General features: G+C 43.6%; 1 protein-coding gene across 6 annotated transcripts in view; it reads right to left on the reverse strand.

Moving 5' to 3' along the window:
* Positions 1-4,909: 4,909 nt before the first annotated feature.
* EDARADD (EDAR associated via death domain) overlaps positions 4,910-22,439 on the reverse strand; it is a 149,949-nt gene continuing 132,419 nt past the window's right edge. For all 6 annotated transcript variants that reach the window (XM_072822964.1, XM_072822960.1, XM_072822966.1 and 3 more), the window contains 2 exons: positions 18,706-18,751; positions 4,910-6,828 (listed from right to left, as the gene is read on the reverse strand). In XM_072822964.1, coding sequence (XP_072679065.1) covers positions 6,446-6,828; positions 18,706-18,751 — 429 coding nt within the window. In that variant the 3' untranslated portion in view covers positions 4,910-6,445. The remainder of the gene's footprint in view (positions 6,829-18,705; positions 18,752-22,439) is intronic.

The raw sequence follows: 22,439 nt of genomic DNA on the forward strand, positions 1-22,439 counted from the left end.
AATCTCTAATTTTATAGTATCCATTATTGCAGTTAAAATAATCTTTAGTTATTTATAAGAAAAATGCAAAGTCATACAAGAGATCAAAATGAGGATAGCCTAAAAAGTACACCATTAAGATATATTAATAGGGTATCACAAAAATTTAGGAGTTTAAAAGCATTGCTTTTATCAGCTGAAGAAATGTCATCCAGGAAGCTTCTGAGGGCATGTCTCAAAGAAAAATGGGTTGCTGGCTGTAACATAATGTAGAAGAGCATGGCTCAGCTTGGGAAATCAAGAGAAGCTGCCTTTTTTTTTTTTTTTAAAGATTTTATTGATTTATTCATGAGATACACATACGCGCGCACGCGCACACACACACACACACACACAGAGGCAGAGACACAGGCAAGGGGAGAAGCAGGCTCCATGCAGGGAGCCTGACATGGGACTCTATCCCGGGTCTCCAGGATCACACCCTGGGCTGAAGGTGGCGCTAAACTACTGAGCCGCCCAGGCTGCCCGCTCCCCCCCCACTTTTTCCCCCCTAAAACCCTTTTTCCTAAAGGGTTAATAAACTCAATCATTTCATCTCAAGTTGCACAATTGACTGCTTTGATCACTTCAGTTCAACTGTGGAGTTGGCTTCTAGGAGGCATCCTCAGGGAAGCATAGCCCTAGGAGGCAGGAGAATAGGCTTTCCTCTGCTGTGGGCTTTGAGGCAGGGAGCACCACAGCTGTAGCACCCAGTCACCCCAAGGCTGCAGCGGGCCCAGCACATGCTTTTAGCATCATGGCCAGAAGCTTCTCTACACACCAGGGAAGCAAGACTTGCCCTCATCCACTTTTACCCCAGTGCGCAGGTGTCAGAGAGTCTGAATTCCTAAGCAGGAAATCATGCAACAAGTAGGGTGAACATTTCTCATCACTCTTCTGGGCAAATGTAGTGATGTATGTTTTAGTTACGAAGGTAGAAAACAGTTTTAATGTTATTAAGCCTAAAGTGTCATTAAATGTGAAAGATGATCCAACAAATTGCTTCTGCATGTGTTAAGTGAACAAAGGAAGCAGATGTCCGTAGCTGGGAGGGAGAAGGCCATGGGCATAGCAAGGAAATCTGACTTAGAAATTAGTGAATAGCTCTTGGATAAGCAACACAAAACAGAAACATGGACTCAGAGGAGAGAAAAATTATAAAACAGGAAGGGCAGAAGTGGAGAATGTTATAAGGAAGATGGTCTTGTTTCAAAACTAAATGAAACATCTATTGTTTTAAAAAGAAAGGGAAAGAAAATCTGCTGGACCTTAGTTATTAATATTGTATTTTTAAAAATATATTTTTATATTATAAATTAGAGAGGAAGAGGAAAGCCAGTACTCATGGTTGATGTCTGCTAGAACTAAGGGAGAGCAATCTCTTTTCCTTTTTACACAAAAGCCACTGTTGCTGGGACGCCTGGGTGGCTCAGTGGTTGAGCATCTGCCTTCAGCTCAGGGTATGATCCTGGGATCCTGGGATCAAGTCCCGCATTGGGCTCCCCACATGGAGCCTGCTTCTTCCTCTGCCTATGTCTCTGCCTCTCTCTCTGTGTCTCTCATGAATAAATAAATACAATCTTAAAAAAAAAAAAAAAGCCACCGTTGCTCACAGCCATTTCTCTGAATATGAAAGAGCATCACTAAATTGAAGGGAGAAACATCAAACGTTCAGAAATAGCTAACTGTAGAATTACATGGAGGAAAATCTTACTGACTTAATTCCCAGACGGTTCATAGAGCACACTGGTCACACAACTGACCTGAGTGATGGGGCAATGTGACAATGGCACCTTCAGGCCGCTGGACCCTCATCTCAATTGTGCCAACATTGTTCTGCTTACGTCAATTTGCAAAATAACTGCGCTCTTCCTATCTTTTATCAGGGCTACTATAAGGGTTCTAACCTACCACCAATAATGAATACAAGGTTAGTTCTGGGCTGGTCTTGGGACTGTAGCCAAACCAGAATGGTTGTGTGCAGATTTTATGCTCCAGCAGAGGGCAGTACCACATAAAAATTACTCTCAAGTGGCACCTGACTGCAACACCTTTTGTCTATTACTGCAAAATTTCTACATTATTGAATGATTGTTATTTGGGCTACCAAAATGGTGACTTGTCCATATGAGGTATCCTGAAATATTGGTGGGCAATCCTGGTAAACAATAGAAGCCCTAACCATTTTAAATCTTACAATTAAGGAAAGTATGGCTTGTTTGAATCTCTCTTTTGAGAGTCTTCCTCAGTGTGTATGTGTCTTGGGTGTGTGTGGTGTTTATTGTGGCTTTGCTTCCCTTTCTCACAGGTGGTGATTTTCTATTGCAAGCAAATAAATTGGGTTCATAACATAAAGTGTCACAATGTAATACTGCACTGAATGTTGTTTGAAAGACTGTATCTTGGAACATAGCTAAAGTGATTTCATCTTCTAATAGCAAAAGGACCTCATCATAAGTAGTTTCATCTACAGCATGGTCAATTTAACCAAGATCCCTAGGAACACACAATGGGAAAATCTTATGTATTAATGAACTTACATTTTAACAGTTATTTAATCAATTAATCATTAAATGATTTCCTTCCTTTCCACTCCTACCTTTGTGAAGTCTCCGCCTATTTTGGTTGTTATGGTATTTGTTCTAAGGATGTATTTGTTTTAGAGAGAAATAAAAAGGGAACAACTGTGGGGAGGGGCAGAGGGAGAGAATCTTCAGGTAGACTCTCTGCTGAGCTTGGAGCTCTACATAGGGCTTGACCCTGAGACCATGATCTGAGCTGAAACCAAGAGTCTGACACTTAACCACTCACGTACCCCACCATTACAGTATTTATTTGCTAAAAATTCGCTTAAGATTATTTTGGGTTATTATGCAATTGAGTTGAGGTTCTGTTTCAGTTGACAATTACTCTTTGATATGCCTGTATGTAACAGAGATAAAAGTCACCCTACATTTAATCAAAGTCTAGATTCCAAATGAACTTGTATTTAAAAAACTTTTTGGCTAAATTTCTCCCTGCTAATATCATACTTCTTCTTAAGATTTTATTTTTTTGTTTGAGAGAGAGAGAGAGAGTGAGAGATGGTGAGCATGAGTGGGTGGGAATGGCAGAAGGAGAGGGAGAAGCAGACTCCTCGCTGAGCAGGGAGCCCTATATGGGGCTTGATTCCAGGACCCTGAGATCATGACCTGAGCTGAAGGCAGATGCTTAACCGACTGAGCCACCCACGCACCCCTAATATCATACTTCTAATAATTAAAACTTTTCATAAGGTAAATGTCAATCGATAGATATATCAGTATGCACAAATAATGGTAGAATCAAACTCAAATAGCACATTCATGTCAACTCCTCTATTAAAAAAAAATCCCATCCACCCTGGCATTTCCCCTCATACAATTATAAACAGGAATTTTAAACTTTCTTAGCCAGTAACGGAAATGATTAGCAATGAGGACTTTGGAAGTAATGATGCCAAATGGAGAGATGAGGGGGTGGTGCTCCGCAGTCACATGTTTTTCCTGGAATTTCTGAATTTGATGGTAACGGAGCACACTCAGCTCTACCTATAACTGAATTCCCTGAATTCTGTCTTAACATTTTTGACACAACTCAAAGGTAAGTTCAGCAGACACTTACAAACAATAGCCACGTTCAAGATACTTATGATGATAAGTTCAGTTGAGAGTCAGTTTTGAGATTGAAAGTTTGGGTTTGGAATTGGAAACACATCCCACAGAAGCAGGGCCAACAGGGACCAGTGTTCCCAAGCCAGGTCACAAAAAACTTAATTCAGAAATTTGGGAAATATAGAACACAGAGTTCTAAAGAACCTCATCGACCTGTATAATAATGTTTCCATGGGAAAATTCTTCACAAGATTTTCCAGACTTAATGTCTGGGATATTAGGACCTTAAACATTATTTAAAATTTGCAGCTGTGGCCCTATTGGGAGGAAATTTAGAAGCCTACTTCCCCCAACTACTGTTCCAAGCCACTGAGGGTGGTCTGTGACCTGCCATGGCTTTCAATAGAGCAGAGTGTCCACTGAGTTGGGAATCCCCCAAGGAGCAGGGCATGAGGCCAGGGAAGTTGGTGAGGCATCAGGGAGGGAAGTCAGGGTGCTGGGAGTGGTTTTATTCCAATCCTCTTTCTTCCCATTGCACCTCTGTCCTATGTGATTTGGAGGTGGAGGAAATGTCTGGGAATCACAAAAACCTCCCCATCTCCATGGGAGTGATGGCTGGCGGTAGGAGTGGAGGTACCACCTGTTCTTTTAGGTCTCTATTTGGAGGAGGTGGAGGCCTAGAGGCGGAGGAGGAAGGAAGAGGCTGATGAAAGGGAGCAAAAGGGCTTTTCCCTCCCATCTTCCTCCCTCTCCCCCTCCCCCTGCTTCTACCTGTTCAGAGAGCCTGCAGCATGACAGGTCGGCCAGGATGGAGATGGGCAGGGGGAAACTGTGATAAAAAGATGAAGTTCCCCAGCAGCATGGAGACAGAAGGGACTTCCTGTGGCACCTGGCCAGGCTGCAGTTAGCGGGACATTCGCCAGCCTGGGGCCCACTCCTTGTATCCCAGGGGTAGCGGGACACAAGCAGTGATGGCATCCAGCTGCTGGGGGCCTGTATCATGCCTCACTGAATAATCACAACCCCTTTTGGTTCTACTTCCCTAATGTGTCAATAAAGAATGCCACAAGTTCATCTATATTCTTCCACTGTGAATTTTGGGCTAACATATTGAGGGTGGGGTGTCGCTGTGGATTAATGGGAACCTGGAACATAAAATCAAATTCCTAGAAGATTAGAGCCCCCTTAATGAGTTCTGTATGGGGGCCTGGACCATAGCTGACGATAAATATTTAACAACCACCTCATTGGACATCAACTGAAAAAAACTCCACATTTTATTACTGGCTGCTCCTTTAAATACATTTTGTGATAAACCTGACATTTATCTGATAAATCAAACAGAGGAAGATGAGCTGGTGAGATTAACCCTGAATCAGAAGTGATTAGTAAATGTCCATAGTAGATTGGGTTAGTTTAGAGTTTATATTTGATAGCAAAGTTGACTCTATATATTGGCAACCTAATAAAAACTGCTAAAACTGTCAGTGGAAAAATATGTTGGAAGTTGAGAAAATAATTTTGAGTTAATTCTTATCTTTTTTGTATTCCAATGTTCATCATTTTTGTTTATTTTAATCCAGGACTTGTACAGAATCCCACCAAACTGAAAGGAGTGCCTTAATTTTCTGAGCCCCAGCCAAATCCAAATAGGGCTTTCATGAAATTGTCAAACAAGCCAAGGCTTTGCCTCATATCTCTGTTACCCCATTAAAGAGAGAGAGAGAGAGAGAGAAAATCTGATCTCTCCAGTAACAAACTCTTCCATCCTCCACACTTTACATCCCCCTAAACCACAAAATAAGAACATCAGATCCAATTTTTCATTTGGTTTAAAATCCTCTAAAATTTGGATTTTAATACTGATCTTTAGCATCAAAGACTTCCTGTTCTTAGCTAAACCGCTATGTAGTGTTTGTTGGTGGCTCTGTTTCCAGCTGTGACAGTAGTTGCTAGAAGTTGTTACATTTCAACTCTGGGCCAGGTGATTTTTATTTATTTCTTAGCTGAACCTGATCCCAGGGATGAAACACTCAGCCTCATACAAAAGATGGAAGAGCAACTATTAATTCATTTATTAAAAAGTCTTGGGTAACAAAGGGCATTTTGTGTACTCTCTCTGCCAAACACCTTGCCCAAGGTCCTTAGAACCCTCCTGATTCCTAACTCTGTCCTCTTGCCACTACTTTCGTATTTCTTGAAAAAAAAAAAAAAAAAAAACTTGCACAAATGGCATTTTTGTTAGTGCACAGATTACCAAAGTATTTGAATAAAAAAGATGGCACATATGGCCTGAAGGTATGGCCCCATGATACCAAAGTCCTCTATGACAGAAAAAGGACAAGGTAATTTCTCTGTGTTGTCCTCTGAGCTGTGGGAGAGCTGTCGGTCCATCATGAAGGATCCCATGGATGATGACCGGCTGGCACCATCCACAATCTTAGTTCTCATTTCAGTCTCCCACAGTATTGAAGGGAGAGGATCATTTTATTTTCATCATGGCATGATTCCATTCTGACTGTGGTCTTTGGCCCTGGTCCCCATCTGAGGCTAGGAAGTATCTTTCCCCAACCAGATTCAAATATTAAATTAAAACAGATGTGCAAAACTACACAAACAAAAATCCGCCACCAAAATACAACCCTACCCCTCCAAAAACCACCAGCTTTGGGGAGAACCAATCAATGTCCATCATTCTCATGTCCTTATCCTAAACAATTACAAAAAGAACAGATCCACATTCCTCCTTAACCTGTGGTTGTTTCAAGGTCCAAAGAAGCCAAAGAAGCCGAGGTCTAGAAGTTCCTGGGGTGGTCTCCACGACCCCTCTTGGGCCACTCCTCATCCACCCACCTGTGCAGGACCTTCTCCACGTCGGCCCTGTGGTAGAGCCTGCAGAGCTCCATCAGCTGGCCCACTGGCCTCTGGCTGTTCCGGAGCAGGAACTCCAAGGTAGGGCTCTGAGGCCGCTGCTCCAGGAAACACAGTTCATCATAGGGCATGCCCCATTTACTTGCAAAATTCCTCCAGTTTTTTATTGTTGGATGACATGGATCCAGCTTTATCCTGATGACATCAAGCAAGTCCTGATCATTGAGTAAGTCACTTATGGTCGGGGCCCGGAGCACACAGGAGGAACAAGTACAGTTCTTCTTGCAGGACTCATCTTTGCTTAGGTCTGCAGGAACAAGCAATATGGTCCACAGGTCAGCAAAAAAGCAAACACACGCGTCCATCTTTTATCCTTTATCCTTCCGCTGGAATGCCAGCAGCACTAGTGGACAGCACAGTGCACCTTAGAGAGGAATATTCCAGGATACTCCTTTCTATATATTCACACAACAAATGTGGCATTTTTGACAGCCAAGGATGGCTTGCTTTGCTAGAAGCACTAGTGAGATTTTACACAGCTTCCCTTTCTTTTTGAGACTCTCTGTGTCTTACATTGTGTGTTTGTGGGACTGCTGGCGGGAATCTGAGTTTGGAGGAGCAGGGGTCTCTCTGTGGGCAGGTCACCAGAGGAAGTCATGCTCAACTATCCCATAGGTACACCAGCCTATACCTACCTGGACCTCCACCCCTACCCCTTCCAAGTTACAAGTCAGCCCTGACAGCTTTTGAATGCCTAACATGGCATGTTAGGGTATAAATGATTACACAATTCTTTAAAAGGCCTTTAAACACACACACACACATACACACACACACACACACACAGAAAACTGGAATATCCAGTCTATACACATATTTGAAACGGAGAGATAATTGATAATGCCAGAAAACTTACTTTTTAGATTTATGACCACCTTATCATCCCTTTGCCTTTATCTGTGTTTTCTTCACCCATGCAGCTGCCTTTGAAGTGAAGCCAACACCCTGAGGTGTGCACAGTGGGATGGATGAACAGGAGGCTTCTGAGCTGAGCCTCACCAAGGAGGGCACAGCCCCAGCCCAGGGGAAGGGCAAACATTTTCCATCAGTTATCTCTAGCCTCATTTCAATACAAGGGAGCATGAGTGTAGGGGGAGGGTAAAGGAGCCGGGAAGAAGTGCTGGCAAACTATTTACAATAAAGTTGTAAGTGGTGTTTCTGCACAGCATGGCATCGTGTCTTCAACTCTGCATCCATACTAGGTCTCCTGACCCTTCTGACCAGGGATTTTAACAGCCAAAGGCTATGCCAGAGATCACTGGCTTGGAAAATTCTGGGAGGTTGCAACAACCTTTACTATTCTGAGCCCTGGACTTCCCAGTTTAGGGAAATTAAAAATTAGAACAAGAGAGTGTCTTTGGTGATCCAAAGATTGTGAACCAGCAATCTGGAGGCAAGTATAAGATGACAAGAACCATAAAAATCCTGCTCATATTCATTGATCTGAGATATAACTTCAGGAAACCCAGCCTAAAGAGATAATCTAGAATATGTATACAAATGAAAATGTTTAATTACAGTCTTATTTTTATTATCCATTTTTAAAAAACAAATGTCAAAGTTAAGGGATTAGTGGAAGACATTTTTGTACTACTTGATGGAATTTTTTTTTTTTAAGATTTTATTTATTTATTCATGAGAGACACACAGAGAGAGGCAGAGACACAGGCAGAGGGAGAAGCAGGCTCCTCGCAGGGAGCCCAATGTGGGACTCAATCCCAGGTCTCCAGGATCAGGCCCTGGGCTGAAGGCGGCACTAAACCACTGAGCCACCCGGGCTGCCTGGAATTTTATTTAAATAACTATGAAGACCACGTAGCAACCCAGAGAATGCGTGTGCTGTAATGTCAAGTGAAAAATGCAAGATGTAAGGGATGTGTGTATTGGACATTAGAAGTATATGAGAACTCGATGTTACTATTACTATGGAAGGAAATGTACAAAAATGGTAATAGCTACTGTCTTAATTCCACAGGATTTTCTATTTTCCAAACTTTCTCCGGGGCTATTTTATTTCTATGGTAAACAACACAATGTATTACATGAACAAGCAGGTTCCCACCTGACTTTGAAGGTCACCTGGACCTCCTGTTGCTTTGAATGGCCCCCCCTCACACCAGCTGCCCTTGGATATGGCTGCCTCTGGAACTGGGCCCAAGGCTCCTAACACCCCTTTGGATACCGCCAATTGCATGCTTGGCTGTATCCTTTCTGAACGTTCCTTCTGACAGCTGAGCTCCGAACCCCCAGCCCCATCCCACCATGGCCCAGCTGCATCCCTTACCCTGTCGTCTGATGTGCGGAGATTCCAGCCTGTCTCACTGCTAAGACCTAAAACAGTACTTCAATTTCTCCCTCTAAGGCACCCAAAGCTCTCTGACTCCCCTATTGACTTAGAGCTCCCGAGATGTCCTGGTGGACTTTTTCACTGCATCCACCCAGTTCCCATATCGCAGCCTCCACTGGAAGCTCTCCATGCTATAATTCCTGTCTTACTTCCTACGACATCCTTAAATGCAACCCGTGCTCCAGACCAGCTGGACTACTCCATTCCCCGAACTTCATCCATCCTACAAAGCCTACCTCAGATTAATTAAAAAACTAATAATCAGCTCAGTATAGAAATCTGGAAGTTATATACCCTTAGAGATTTTGTATAACCGATTGAACATTTCAGGCTTTCCCAAATTCTCACAATTTAGAGGAACAATTTGATGCAGACCGCTGCACATATATTTTTGGCCACATCTATACTCGCCGCACCAGTAAGGGGATTGTTAGGGCCAAAAGTATGAGCATTCTAAGGCCATCAATGCATGTGCCGCAAACAGCTTTCCAGAAATAAAGGTGGTACCAATTTATACTCTAACCAGGGAACAGTGATACCACTTATCTCACCTGACCCTTGTCAGCACCAACTAAAAAATGTTTGTCAATTTCCCAGTTGGAAAAATGAGGCCTCCATGTCTTTTCTGGTGTTTTCTCTCTGATCAATTTTCTCTCTTCTCTCTCTCTCCCTCTCCCTCTCACAGGACTTCCTCTACTGAACCTCTCTTTCTCTGCTGAGCTTCGTCCAGCCCATAAAACCCACCTCAGATTCACCCACCTCAGATTTGTTTGCATCTCCTGACTCTGCCTTGCGGTGAGATGTTCTGCATGGTTTTCTTGTTCCTCATTACACCTTAAATGCCCTGAGAACAGATCCAGATCCTTCTGCAGTGTGTTCCACATCTTAGAGTTTAAGAATGTTGAATTACATTTCTGTGTAATATAGGGAGAGCCATTCTTGAGCCATGTTAATAATGATGCATTAAGAAGTAAAGCTTGATGGGACAGATGTTTATTTACTTAAAAAACAAACTTTGTGGGCGCCTGGGTGGCTCAGTGGTTGAGCATTTGCCTTTGGCTCAGGTTGTGATCCTGGGGTCCTGGGATCGAGTCCCACGTCGAGCTCCTTGCATGGAGCCTGCTTCTCCTCCCTCTTCCTATGTCTCTGCCTCTCTGTGTCTCTCATGAATAAATAAAAAAAATCTTTTAAAAAGTGAACTTTTAACGGCAAAGGTGATTTCTTACTAAAAGAAGTATGTAAGGGAAATTCTGCAATATTCTTTGCTCTTATTTAAAGGTGGGATCAAATGAACAATATTCCATCAAATGGCCATGAAAGCATGTATAATTCTGTTTTTGTAAAAACAAACAATACAGTAGTGGTGCCTGGGTGGCTCAGCCAGTTAAGCATCTGCCTTCAGCTCTGGTCATGATCCTGGGGTCTTAGGATGGAGCGCCGTGTTGGGCTTCCTGCTCAGTTGAGAGCCTGCTTCTCCCTCTCCCTCTGCAGCCCCCCGGCCCCAGTTCCTGCTCTCTCTCAAAAATGATAAATGGGATCCCTGGGTGGCTCAGCAGCTTTAGTGCCTGCCTTCAGCCCAGGGCATGATCCTGGAGTCTCGGGATCGAGTCCCGCATCAGGCTCCCTGCATGGAGCCTGCCTCTCCCTCTGCCTGTGTCTCTGCCTCTCTCTCTGTGTCTCTAATGAATAAATAAAAATGATAAATAAAAACCCTAAAAAAACAATATAGTCATTCATATTCATGTAAAGCATATATACCTATTCACAAAAAAGTCTGGAAGTATGTATAACAAAATTGTTAATAATGGATATTTTCTAATTGTTTATGATTGTTTCTTTGGATGCTTTAAAAAATATTTTTAAATGTCACAGAAAAATAAAGGATTGAAATCTCCAAGTCCTGCATTAAATATATTGGAGCGCAAAGGTCATCTCTGACACCACCTTTGTAAGATTCAGTGTTGGTGAGATTCTTTCCTTTGGTGTCAAGAAAAGGAATACAAATATTAATAAATAATATAAAGAAGAAAGACATCAGTAAGGTTTCTGCAAAGCTCCTTTAAGCCTTCTAGTGTAGGAGAAGCTTTTCTTTGAACTTTGACCATTTATTACTTTGTTTGAAAAGAAATGATGTGCTGAAAATCTATCGGTTTCCCTTTTGTATTTTCTGTGACACAAATCACAAACCATTTACTGAATTGCAATCGACACGAAACATCAACACTAGTGAATTTAAAGCTGCCTGCTTTAGAATCATAAACTATAATTAGCTCCCTGGTGGACTTAAGTGGAGAAACATGTTTTGTTTTGTTTTGTATCGTATCAAATGTATTTCGTCCTATACTGCCTTAAACACCTATCACGTAATGGTGCACATAAAAGGCTAGGCTGGGCGATGCCTTGGGGAAGAAACAATTGCGGGGAGAGAGAGACATAGGACCAAAGAAGCTTTCATCAGAAATGGGGGGAAATGGGATTATTATCTGATGCCTCTCAAAAAACAAGCACAGGGGTGCTATATAGCTGATAGCTACAGCTCAGAAATTGTTTGCCAAATGAGTGAAGAAGAACTATGCAACAAGGGACACTTGTTGTTTTTAAATAATTTCTACACCCAACGTGGGGCTTGAACTCACAACCCCAGAGATCAAGAGTTGCACGCTCTACCCACTGATCTGGCCAGGCACCCACTGATAGATTTGTTAATACTGTTTGATGAATCTTAGGACCTGAAGAGAGAAAATTAAAGGAAAAAGAATGTTGCTGTGTCTCCTGACAGTAAAGAGGTATTGGGAGAAAACACTACAGCATTGGTCTTAAAATACAAAAGAAGGGATTGATTCTAGACTTGGGGGAGGAGAAGGGAGGGCTATTTCAAAAAGGAAGTTACTCGGATTGTCTAATGAGGGTCCTCACTTGCCATATTTTGACACTTGACTGGTGTACTTTCTGCTGATGCAGAGCCAGAATGGAACACACCATCAACGTACAATGACTTCCTATTTTAGAAGCCAAAGCCCTAGAAAACCCACTCTCTGTGAGTCTAGTCTGAGTACTGGTTTACACTTGGAGAGAGTTTGTCAGAGGAGAAAGCAAGATTTCCCAGTGCCTCTTCATCCCACCACAGTCATTTATGGAGGGAGGGGCTAAGATACAACCAGCCCCTCCATAGGGGCTCAGAGTCCTTAGTCCAGGATCATTCCAACCTGTGTCATGTGGGGCTCACTAAATCTCAGTGCTCCAAACTCCTACAGCCTGACTTCTCTAGGCATTTCACATCTACAGACTTCTGATTCCTCATCCATGAAATGAAAATGATAATTTCTATATCTCATGAATTAAATGCGATAAATGATATGAAAGCATTTTTGTTAGATCTTATGTAAAGATGTTAGGTTTTACATTTATTATTTTTTTTAAGGACACTGGGAAGAAAAGAGTCCCCATGTAATCTGGCCCCTGCTGAAATCTTCCAGCTCCCTTCCTTCTCCATTGCCCTCCCCTACCCACATTTATCCCCAGATCACTAAGCTCAGGCCTGCCTCAGGGCCTTTGCACCAGCTAGCTTTTCTCCCTGGAGTCCTCCTTCCTCATTTCTTCACATGACTGGCTCCTTTGCATTGTTCAGGTCCCCGTGCACCTTTTTAGCTGAAAGCAGGATCCTCCTCTGCCAGGAAAAATCCTATTACCCTTGTTTATTTTCCTCAAGGCACACCTACCACCATAAGTAATGACTTATTTATTTGTGGTTTTTGTCTGCCACTCCCAACTAGTATATAAACTCCAAGAGGAAAGAGACTTTGCTGTCTGATGTCACCACTTCATCCCAGGCACAAAGCAGGTGCTCAGTAATATCTGTTGAGTAAATCAAATGAATGAAGAGTGTGTCATGGAGAAATAGTCCAATTAGAAACCTCTGAGCAGCCTAAGAAGAGCTACCCAGAAAATTTCAAATCAACCAAAACTTTTTTTTTTTTTTTTTTTTTTAGTGCTAACTGAGCATATACAAGGCAGAAGAAAGACACCTGATTGCTATGGAGAAGGAGTAGTAACCTGTGTATCACAGAGATTAATAACAGCTTTAGAGGCATGCCAACTGGCTGTCAGTACCAGGTAGCATGGTACAGGTGTGCAACTTGGACAGGTAACTGAGATCGCCAAGGCCATACCCTCACTCCCTGAACAGGGGCAGAGAGATCTATTTCATAAGGTTGTTACAAGGATTGAATGAGATCATCCATTAAAGCCTCTTCCCAGGGCATGATGGGCAGGCAACAAAGGATTAAGAGCTGTGGATAAGCGAGCATAACCAACGGCCTTTTTAAAAGCCTTAGTTCTCAACCTTGGCTACCAGATAGAACTCTTCCTCCCCTCAGAGCCCCACCTCCACCCCCAGGGAAATTCACAAAATCCTAACTCTGGCCCCACCCTCGAGGATCCTTAATTAATTGGTCTGGGGTGCAAGAGGGACATGGGAGTTTTTTTTTAAGATTTTATTTATTTATTCATAGACACAGAGAGAGAGGCAGAGGGAGATGCAGGCTCCACGCAGGGAGCCCCATGTGGGACTCGATCCAGAGTCTCCAGGATCACACCCCAGGCTGCAGCACGGCGCCAAACCGCTGCGCCAACGGGGCTGCCCGACATGGGAATTTTTAAAGGCTTCACTGGGAATTCTAATATGCAGCTGGGGTTGAAGACTATTTCCTTAAAGACAGCTGTGGGGTAAGCTCTTAGAAGGGTCTGCCAAGATTACGTTTTGGAATCAGAGCTACTTTTCTTTGAGAGATAGGGTGTCTGTTTGGTGATTAAGTCTTTGAGCAGAAAACATTTCCCCACACTCAGCAGTAGATGTGTGGGTTTTCCTACAGGGTGTTTCCTGTCCTCTCTCCTTAATCTTCATCCTCTCTCTCATACACATTTACGCAGACTTTAAAGAAGCGTTTAGGAATCAAGAATGTTCGCTGACAAGGTGTGGCTCAGGTCACTTAAAACATCGGTAAGAAACAGTCTGTGTCCAACGGCACACCATATAACTCCAGTGTGGGGCTGGCAGGTTTTAAAATACTGGTCAATTAAGAGTTAATTGTGAATTGGAACAAGATTCAGGATTCACAGAGGTCATGATTAGTTGAGCCTAGAAATTGGCTCCAGTCAGGATGTTGGCAGTGGATCACAGACTGACTTAATGTGTCTCCCTGCAGGGTAGGTGCTGTTTTATCTTGTACACCCTGGCTTTTCGAGAGCTATTTCTACATGGTTGTTTCCCTCCGGTGTGCTCAGGACCACTGGGAGCTTCTAGATCATTTATAATAAGTTCTCCAGGATACATAGTTAATTCATACAATTAAATAGTAAACATCTTTCCATTGGCAACTTTGCAACTAGCAAAATATTGTGGTCCTGAAATAAAACACCTCTATCCCAGGTGTCTACAAATTATCAGATTTGGAGCTTGCAAAATACGAACAAAGTATCAGAGTAGAGCGGAATACTTCTGCAGTAATGTGTGTTAAGGTTGTAAATTTGTGCTTTTTTCTATGTGTGGTTTCCAATGTGGTTGGAAATAAATATATTTAAAATGTCAGTTTATGGCTTTGATAAATCACTGGGGTGCATGTACACATCACATTATTCATCGGAGGTAGTTTATATGCTCTGAGCTGGAAAATGATGAACTATTTTTATCTCCCAAGAAACTAACCCAAAGGCTTTTAGTGGGCGTTTGATCTTTTAACCAAAGGGAAAAACAATCCCATTTCATTCTCTCTCTCTCAAATACCCTTTAAAGGAGACATCAAGCACTGGGGAGTCTGACTGACAAATTGGAAGGATCTGGGATAGTAAATCATGCTGCACCTCAATTTTGTCATCAAACAAAACTGGAGCATAGAGGGCATTTTAAGAGAAAAACAAACTTAGATAAGAAAGGACCCAGGTAAAAATAAAGCATAGAATTCCATGGGAATTTGGCTTCAGAAATTATGTGAAAAAGACATATTAACAAAGTGTCATTTAATGGACCTAATTTGAAAAAAATAACGATCCTAGTTTACATTCATTTCTGTGGGGAAATTCGGTATGGGTTGGGCAAGTGCTCAATTATGCGAGTTTGTCGGAAAGTCATCCTTGAAAAACTGGCCTAGTGTCGAGAAAGTGCAGGAAGTGTGGTCTGTGTGATATCTACTGCCACCAGATGGGGGACAAGGAGAGGTTTATATTTTCAATTTGGGGGATACTTTCTAAAAACTGAGTCTTACTCCTTTCATGCCAGACTGTTTTCATTTTGAAAACCTATATGAAAACGCTGTAAAACTTTAATGGCTCCTTTAGCAGAGTAAACTGAACGTGATTTGCGTTGTTGTATCAATCCAGGGCATCACAGTGGGTGTCCTCCTCCTTGTGCTCTGCACCCCCTCCCCCAGTTGTTTGCTTCTGCACTCACTAGCTCCACGAAGGAGGCTTTGCTTTTCTAGTGGTAGCTGATTCTGATTTGCATTTGTTTCCTTTGCCTGATTTCAAACCGTCAGCTGTCATTTCTCACAGTCTGTCTCATCCGTCCTTCCACAGCAGTGCCTAGCATGCTCCCGACAGCGCTTATTCTAACCAGCTAGAAGCCAGATTGCAGACAACTCAGGTTTTCAAAGACGAGGATTAAATAAAATCCAGGCTCTGAGTTAAGGCCTGGAGCCTGATCTAGGGAAAGTAGCAAACTTTTTGTGAAAGTTACTGCAGTGTTCAGAGACTGACTTTGGAGATGGGGCCAGGGATAGGGGTGGTGGTGGGAGCGTGGGCTTTGGCTTCCTTCCAGATTCGGGCCGTATCTGAGATAGCTGACCCGCACCCCACTGTATGACTCCAACATTCAATGTGGTTACTACCCGGCCACTGCGTCTGACCAGTAGAGAGGCAGCCTAGTGCAGTGGTTGGGACTGAGCTCCTGGCCAGGCCCTGGGCTTGAGTCCCACTTAGGATTCCTGTGACCCAGCACTGCTTCTGTAACATCCACCTGGTGAGGAAAGTAAGTTCTGAGTTGTCACGTGCACTCTTTCTAAGCGGCTTTTTAAAGGGCTCAGAACAGGGCCTGGTACACAGTAAGTGCTAAATTAGTGTTTGTAACTAAAATGATAAAATAAATCTTAAGTTGCTACCCTCATTCAAAGACTGAAATATGTGGATCAGCTTTTGCCTATTTATCCAAGAGCAAAGCCATTAAGTCAGTGTGTCTCATCTACCTGTTTAGGAAAAACAAAAACAAAAACAAAACTCCAACCAAACACCTGAACACTCACTCTTGTGTGCAGAGTACTATGCCAGCTGCCAAAGGTACCAACTTCAATAGCACCATCTGCTCTCAATAATATCACTTGCTATCACTGTGAGGAGTTTATTCTCTTCAAAAGTTTTCCATTTCATTTTGACATAGGGAAAGTTTTTTAAGAGACAAGTGAAATCTGATGAAAGTTAATCTATCAATAAGAACTTTATAAACGTTATAGATATTCCTAAATAACTTATCATATCCATTTCCATTTTAGCTCACATTCCACATTAGTGGGGAGGGTGCTAGTCCTTTCAAAGTTTAAATACACATTTTTTTTAATTAGAAAAGAAATATGTGCTTATTGCAGAAAATCTGAAAATTCAGATGAGCATAGGGGGAAAAAATTCATGCCCTTAGCACCCAGGTGAATCAGCCTTTTACGGATGTCCTTGGTCATTTTGCCACACGTTGTATACATTTATTTGCCTACATCTAATCATTTGTTATATATGGATTTGTAGATACAGGTTAAAGTTTTGGGAAGAGAGATTTTTCTGATATCCACTCATGTTAGAAATTTTAAAAATAGAAAAGAGTGGAAAGAAAACAAAAATTGACTGCTTGTGTGCCAAAGATGCTTTCTCCTCCTCATATTACCCAGGGAGGGTTTTTTTTTTTTTTTAAGGATTTTATTTACTTATTCATAAGAGATACAGAGAGGGGCAGAGACACAGCTAGAGGGAGAAGCAGGCTCCCTGCAGGGAACCTGATGTGGGACTGGATCCCAGGACCCTGGGAACACAACCTGAGCTGAAGGCAGACCCTCAACCACTGAGCCACCCAGGCGTCCCCAGCAAGGTGCTTCTAATCTGAGCTTGTCTGCTGTGGCATTTGTGAGAGAGGATAAATGCTGGCCAGCGGTCTTAGCCTCAGGTAAGGGTGGGGTGTGGTCCAGGGAAGGCTAGTTCCCGCGGGTGTCTAGATGGGACCCTGACATTGGCCCTGTCCCGTGAAACCCGGTGGGAAGGCTCCACTGCAAGTTCATCTGGCTCAGTTTCCCCTTTGACTTCTCTCATCAGGGTAGTGCCTGAACTAGAACCAGGATACCAACTTGTCTCCCAGAGCTGTACTTTTGCCACGTGGCCTCCTTAGGGAACCTGGCACACAGTAGGTCCTTAATAAATAAAAATCCACTGAATGAAAAAAAAAATCACCTAGAGTCTCACCACCCAGAGATAACTGTTACTAACACCATGTTTCTTTCCTTCCTTCCTTCCTTCCTTCCTTCCTTCCTTCCTTCCTTCCTTCCTTCCTTCCTTCCTTCCTTCCTTTCCTCCCCTCCCCTCCCCTTCCTTCCCTTCCATTCCCTTCCCTTTCCTTTCCTTTCCTTCCTTCCTCTTTCTCTCTTAAGTGGAGCCCAAGGTAGAGCTTGAACTCACAACCCTGAGATTAAGACCTGAGCTGAGATCAAGGGGCAGATGCTTGGGCACCTGAGTGGCTCAGAGGTTGAACGTCTGCCTTTGGCTCAGGCCATGATCCCAGCGTCCTGGAATCAAGTCCTGCATTGGGCTCCCCACAGGGAGCCTGCTTCTCCCTCTGCCTGTGTCTCTGCCTCTTTCTCTGTCTCTCATGAATAAAAATAAAATCTTAAAAAAAAAAAAAAAAGAGGCAGATGCTTAACAGACTGGGCCCCCTGGGCACCGATAACATCATGTTTCTAAGGGGGAAAAAAAAAAGTTGAGAATACATCCCAAGTTCTGATTTTCAGCATGGTCATGTGTGCCCAGTCCAAGTAGATCTGGTGACGGATTACCCTGGGGGTTTTAGGGTCCACCACCCTCCCCCTATAAAAGAAAGAAACAAAACCCTGATGACTCAGCCCTTCAATAGGTGTTTTAAAAGGTATAGAAAACATTAATGAGGTTTTTCTGTATTTTAATCATTCTTTTGGTAGCCTATGTTAATGCTCACTCCAGATGTTCTCTGTGATCAACTAATATGAAATCTGAAGATTGCCAAAGTTTCCAACTTAAAGTAACAAGTGGGGGAGGAGAAAGATCTTCATGTTGCTCTGGTTAAATACACCAACAGCAGAAAGGGGCTCACAGTATGGGGCGCCAGGGCACAGGGCGGGAATGGAGGCAATGGCTGGCTACCCTGGCTGGCCTCAGCCCCCTTGCCTTCTTCTACCTGGCAGTTTTCCATCCATGCTAACTCTGAAGGAGGAGGGTTTGCTCTGTTCTGACTGGTGCCCCATCCTAAACTTTTCCTATCAAGAACCCAGCTGTGACCCTCATGAGCCAAGTCAGGTTAGCATGGAGAAAAGACTCTGATACCTTTTGTGAAATCTGGTTAACATTTCCTTGCAGTTCCCTGCGGCCTGTGGTTGGAAAGTTTCTCTTGTCCATAATACAGATTTTTAAAATTAATGACAAACAGATTTGCAAATTATCTTTAGTTTAGCTGTGCCAGTTATCAGAGAAACCCAGACATCTGTCGAATCAGTCCTTTACCTGAAAGGGGATCTCCAGTACTGTCTGGAAAGCCATTTTCTTCTCCCTGTCAACCAGAAAGCAACCTTCATTAGAATCACACCCATACGTGAATGGAGATATTATCAATTTTCCAACGTAGTTAAATTTCCACCAAAGCCCAGCAGGGTGGGTGGCGATGGATCTCAAAAACAGTAAAGGGCAGGGACCGCTGCGTCTCCCTCTAGAATAGAAGCTCCTGGAAGTGAGGGGCATTTATCTGTTTGCTCCCTGTGCTGGGTCATCCATGCCCAGAACAGTGCCTGGCACATGGTAGACACTGATAGATGAACAATGTGCTGGTGTTTTACTTTTATTTCACACTAGGGATGACTTTTCTCTTGTTCCCTATCTACTCTTTGCTTGGGCTTGTTGTCAGTCTAGGTTGTAATTTGTTTACGTGTCTATTCTATTTATTTTTAAAAATATTTTATTTATTTATTTATTTATTTTAAATATTTTATTTATTTATGAGAGATACAGAGCCAGGGTTGGCGGGAGGGTAGAGACACAGGCAGAGGGAGAAGCAGGCTCCACGCAGTGAGCCCAATGTGGGACTCAATCCCGGGTCTCCAGGATCACACCCTGGGCTGAAGGCGGCACTAAACCGCTGAGCCACCCGGGCTGCCCTATTCTTTTTTTTCTTTTTTTAAGATCTTATTTATTTATTCATGAGAGACACAGAGATAGAGGCAGAGACACAGGCAGGGGGAGAAGCAGGCTCTCTGCAAGGAGCCCAATATGGGACTTGATCCCAGGACCCCAGGATCACGTTCAACCACTGAGCCACCCAGGTGGTCCTTCTATTGTATTTAAAAAAAAAAAAAAATATATATATATATATATATATATATATATATATATATATATATATATAATCTCAGAACAGCAAGGAGAAACTGTCAAAAGGCAGTGTCCAAGTATCTGCAGAGATGATAGCGTTTCTGCCCTTCTACCGGGGGTTCTATTTTTACAAGTAGGGCCAGGCCACCAGATATGGTACGTGGAGGGATTTACTCTGACCTGGTTGGAGGATGTGTGTGCACAAATGAGTTTTCAATGACATCAGTAGAGGAGACCATCCTCAGGATGCGTCTGTTTGTGTTAACTCCATCTTTGTACAATGGAAACCCCTCCCAATAGCTACTATGACCCCCTTCCATCAGGTTCTGGAAGCAGCACTGGAATTGCGTCCAAAAGCCCTGGTCTCTGCATCCTCCTTTGTGGATTGGGGGGGTCACATATAGGCTCGTCACCAAAGACCTCTGCATTCTCAGTATCCTCCTTAAAGATGTGCGACTTTAAAAGGTGTCGATCTTTTAAATAGTCTTCTCTTCATCTTCTGAGAAACCCTCTCCCTCATTCCGAGCTCATATATTCCCATGTCTCAGCAGCGTAGATACACTCATCTAATTATGAGCCTCCTTTTTATCCCCACATGAGCAGCATTCCTGTGTTTAACCAGCCAGATTCCGCATCCACCCTCCCCCCCCAATCTAAATATTTCTTATTTCTGTTTGAGCCTTGCTCCTCGTCACTGTCCTAACTGGGATGAAAAGCAACCTGCTCACTCTGATGCGTACACTGGGTAAAGGTTATAGGAAGTTTGTGAAAGAACAACAATCTCCTTTTTACTTTTTCAAGGCTCTACAATGGTAGGGCCACTGTTGGACCGGTCATGTAAGGACCTGCCTTCTCACATCCGCACAACTGCAGCAGGATGGGGCAGGCCCGCTCTTTTATCAGCAGACTCATGGTTCTGTTCCCCGAACCGGAAACGTGCAGGGAGCAAACAGAAACAGGACCTTCAGCTGGTGTTTAGAGACACAAATGTTAAAACTTGACAGACTCTGTGGTACAACGGGGATCACTGCCAACACATGAGCATTCCTTTAACAAAAGACTACGTTAACATGGATTTGACTGGATTTCTCATAACCTGGAGAAAATTTGTATCAGAGACAACATCTGGCCAGAATCATCCCTGTGAGAGAGACAAGGGATGTGACATGACACAGAATGAAGTGTGAACATTGATGGAGACAGAATACAGAAGAATATCTATTATCTCTGTTCTTACTCTGATTATTATGTTATGCTACTTCTTAGGTTAGTTGTCCAAGAGTGAAATCAGAAAAGACTTATTTTTGCATTTTTAAAAAATGGCCTTTACTCAACACCTCTTGATGAAGCACCTGATATGCACCAGCTCCCCATGTCAGAACCTATATACAAAGATAAATCTGAACCCCTGACCTCAAGGCCTGCCATCAGATATGCTGGGGAAATAGAGATGCACATAAATAACTAAAGTATAAGGCAGAGGTGATGAGTTCCAATAGGGATGCATAGACCCAATCAGAGAGGAGACGTTTCCTCTGACAGGAAAAAAAACAGAGGAGATTTCTCCAGAGATGTTTGAGATGAACTTTGCTGAGGATCTGGACAGTGGGTACTTGGAGGCAAGGCATTGAGCTGGAGGCCCACGTGAGCTACCAAGGAAGTGGCAACATGGTGCCCATAGGGCACTTTGAGGCAAAGGCCATGAGAAGCAATAGAAGGAGATGCTCTGAGGCCAGACTGAGGCTGGGAGGGATTTACTCTGACCTGGTTGTCTAAGGAGCTGGGCTTCATCTCACAGACAATGGGGGGGGGGGGGAGCGGTCACTCAGGAGCTCTTTGCCAGAAGCAGGCATGCTCAGAGCTATCCAGGAGCAAAGCAGGAAATGCCACCTGGCTGTGTGCACAGCACAGGAACACGGCAGCTAGAGAGCCATGTACAGGCCAGGTGACTGTGGGTGTGGTGGGGGAGAACAAGATGGCCTCAAAGGTGACAATTAAGGAGACCCTACACAGCTCATCTAGGAAAGGAAGCCACTGCAGAGAAAGGGTCATGAGGTGTAAATCAAGAGCAAGTTTTGAAGAGTGATGGTTAAGACCATAAGATGTAAAAAAAAAAAAAAAAAAAAAAGACCATGAGATGTCCGTGGGTGTTGAAAACAGGGTGCTGGCCCTTGAGAGAGACCAAGGCCGGAGATGAAAATATGGATGTTGACAGGATTGTGGAAGGAGAGAGAGAGACACTGGAGAGCAGGATGTGCGGTCAGAGCCAAATTTAGCAGAGAGATGGACACGAAAACCGCTTCTGCCAGGTGGGTGGGGAGGATACGGGGGGGTCCGCCTGCTGGGCTCCCCTCCCTCGGCCCTTCTGTCTGCCAAAATTTCTCTTATCTTTGAGCTCCCAGCTCAGACATCACTTCCTCTTAGAAAGCCTTCTGCAAGGCCCCAGCCTGGGTTCCGTGTTGGGGTGCTCCCACGGCATCCTGTCTATGCCACCCCAAGGGACGCTTGCTCCACTGGCTGTGGGGGTTTGAGGTGTCTCTCTCACGCCCTCGACCTTGAACTACCAGACAAGGGCCCCTGTCCATGCCGTGTCCTGTGATTAGCACATCTGAGGCAGATAACACGTAATATCTGTGGAAGCGACGGCGAGTGGGAGGAGGAAGGAAAGAGGACACAAATGGGGTGTGGAGTCTCTTCCCCAGGCCAGGGGATGAATTTCCGCCCTCGTGATGCTCTCCCTATGCCTCCCTCATGCCCTCCAATCCTCCTTGGTGGCCTCGTCTTCTTGGTCACTGATTCTGCAGCCTGCCCCCTGCTCCACTGTTCTGGCCTCACCTGGATTCCTGTCCACTCAGTCATGTGTTTCAAAACAT

The sequence above is a fragment of the Canis lupus genome, chromosome 4 (assembly GCF_048164855.1).
Source record: "Canis lupus baileyi chromosome 4, mCanLup2.hap1, whole genome shotgun sequence".
NCBI classification, from domain to species: Eukaryota; Metazoa; Chordata; class Mammalia; order Carnivora; family Canidae; genus Canis; species Canis lupus.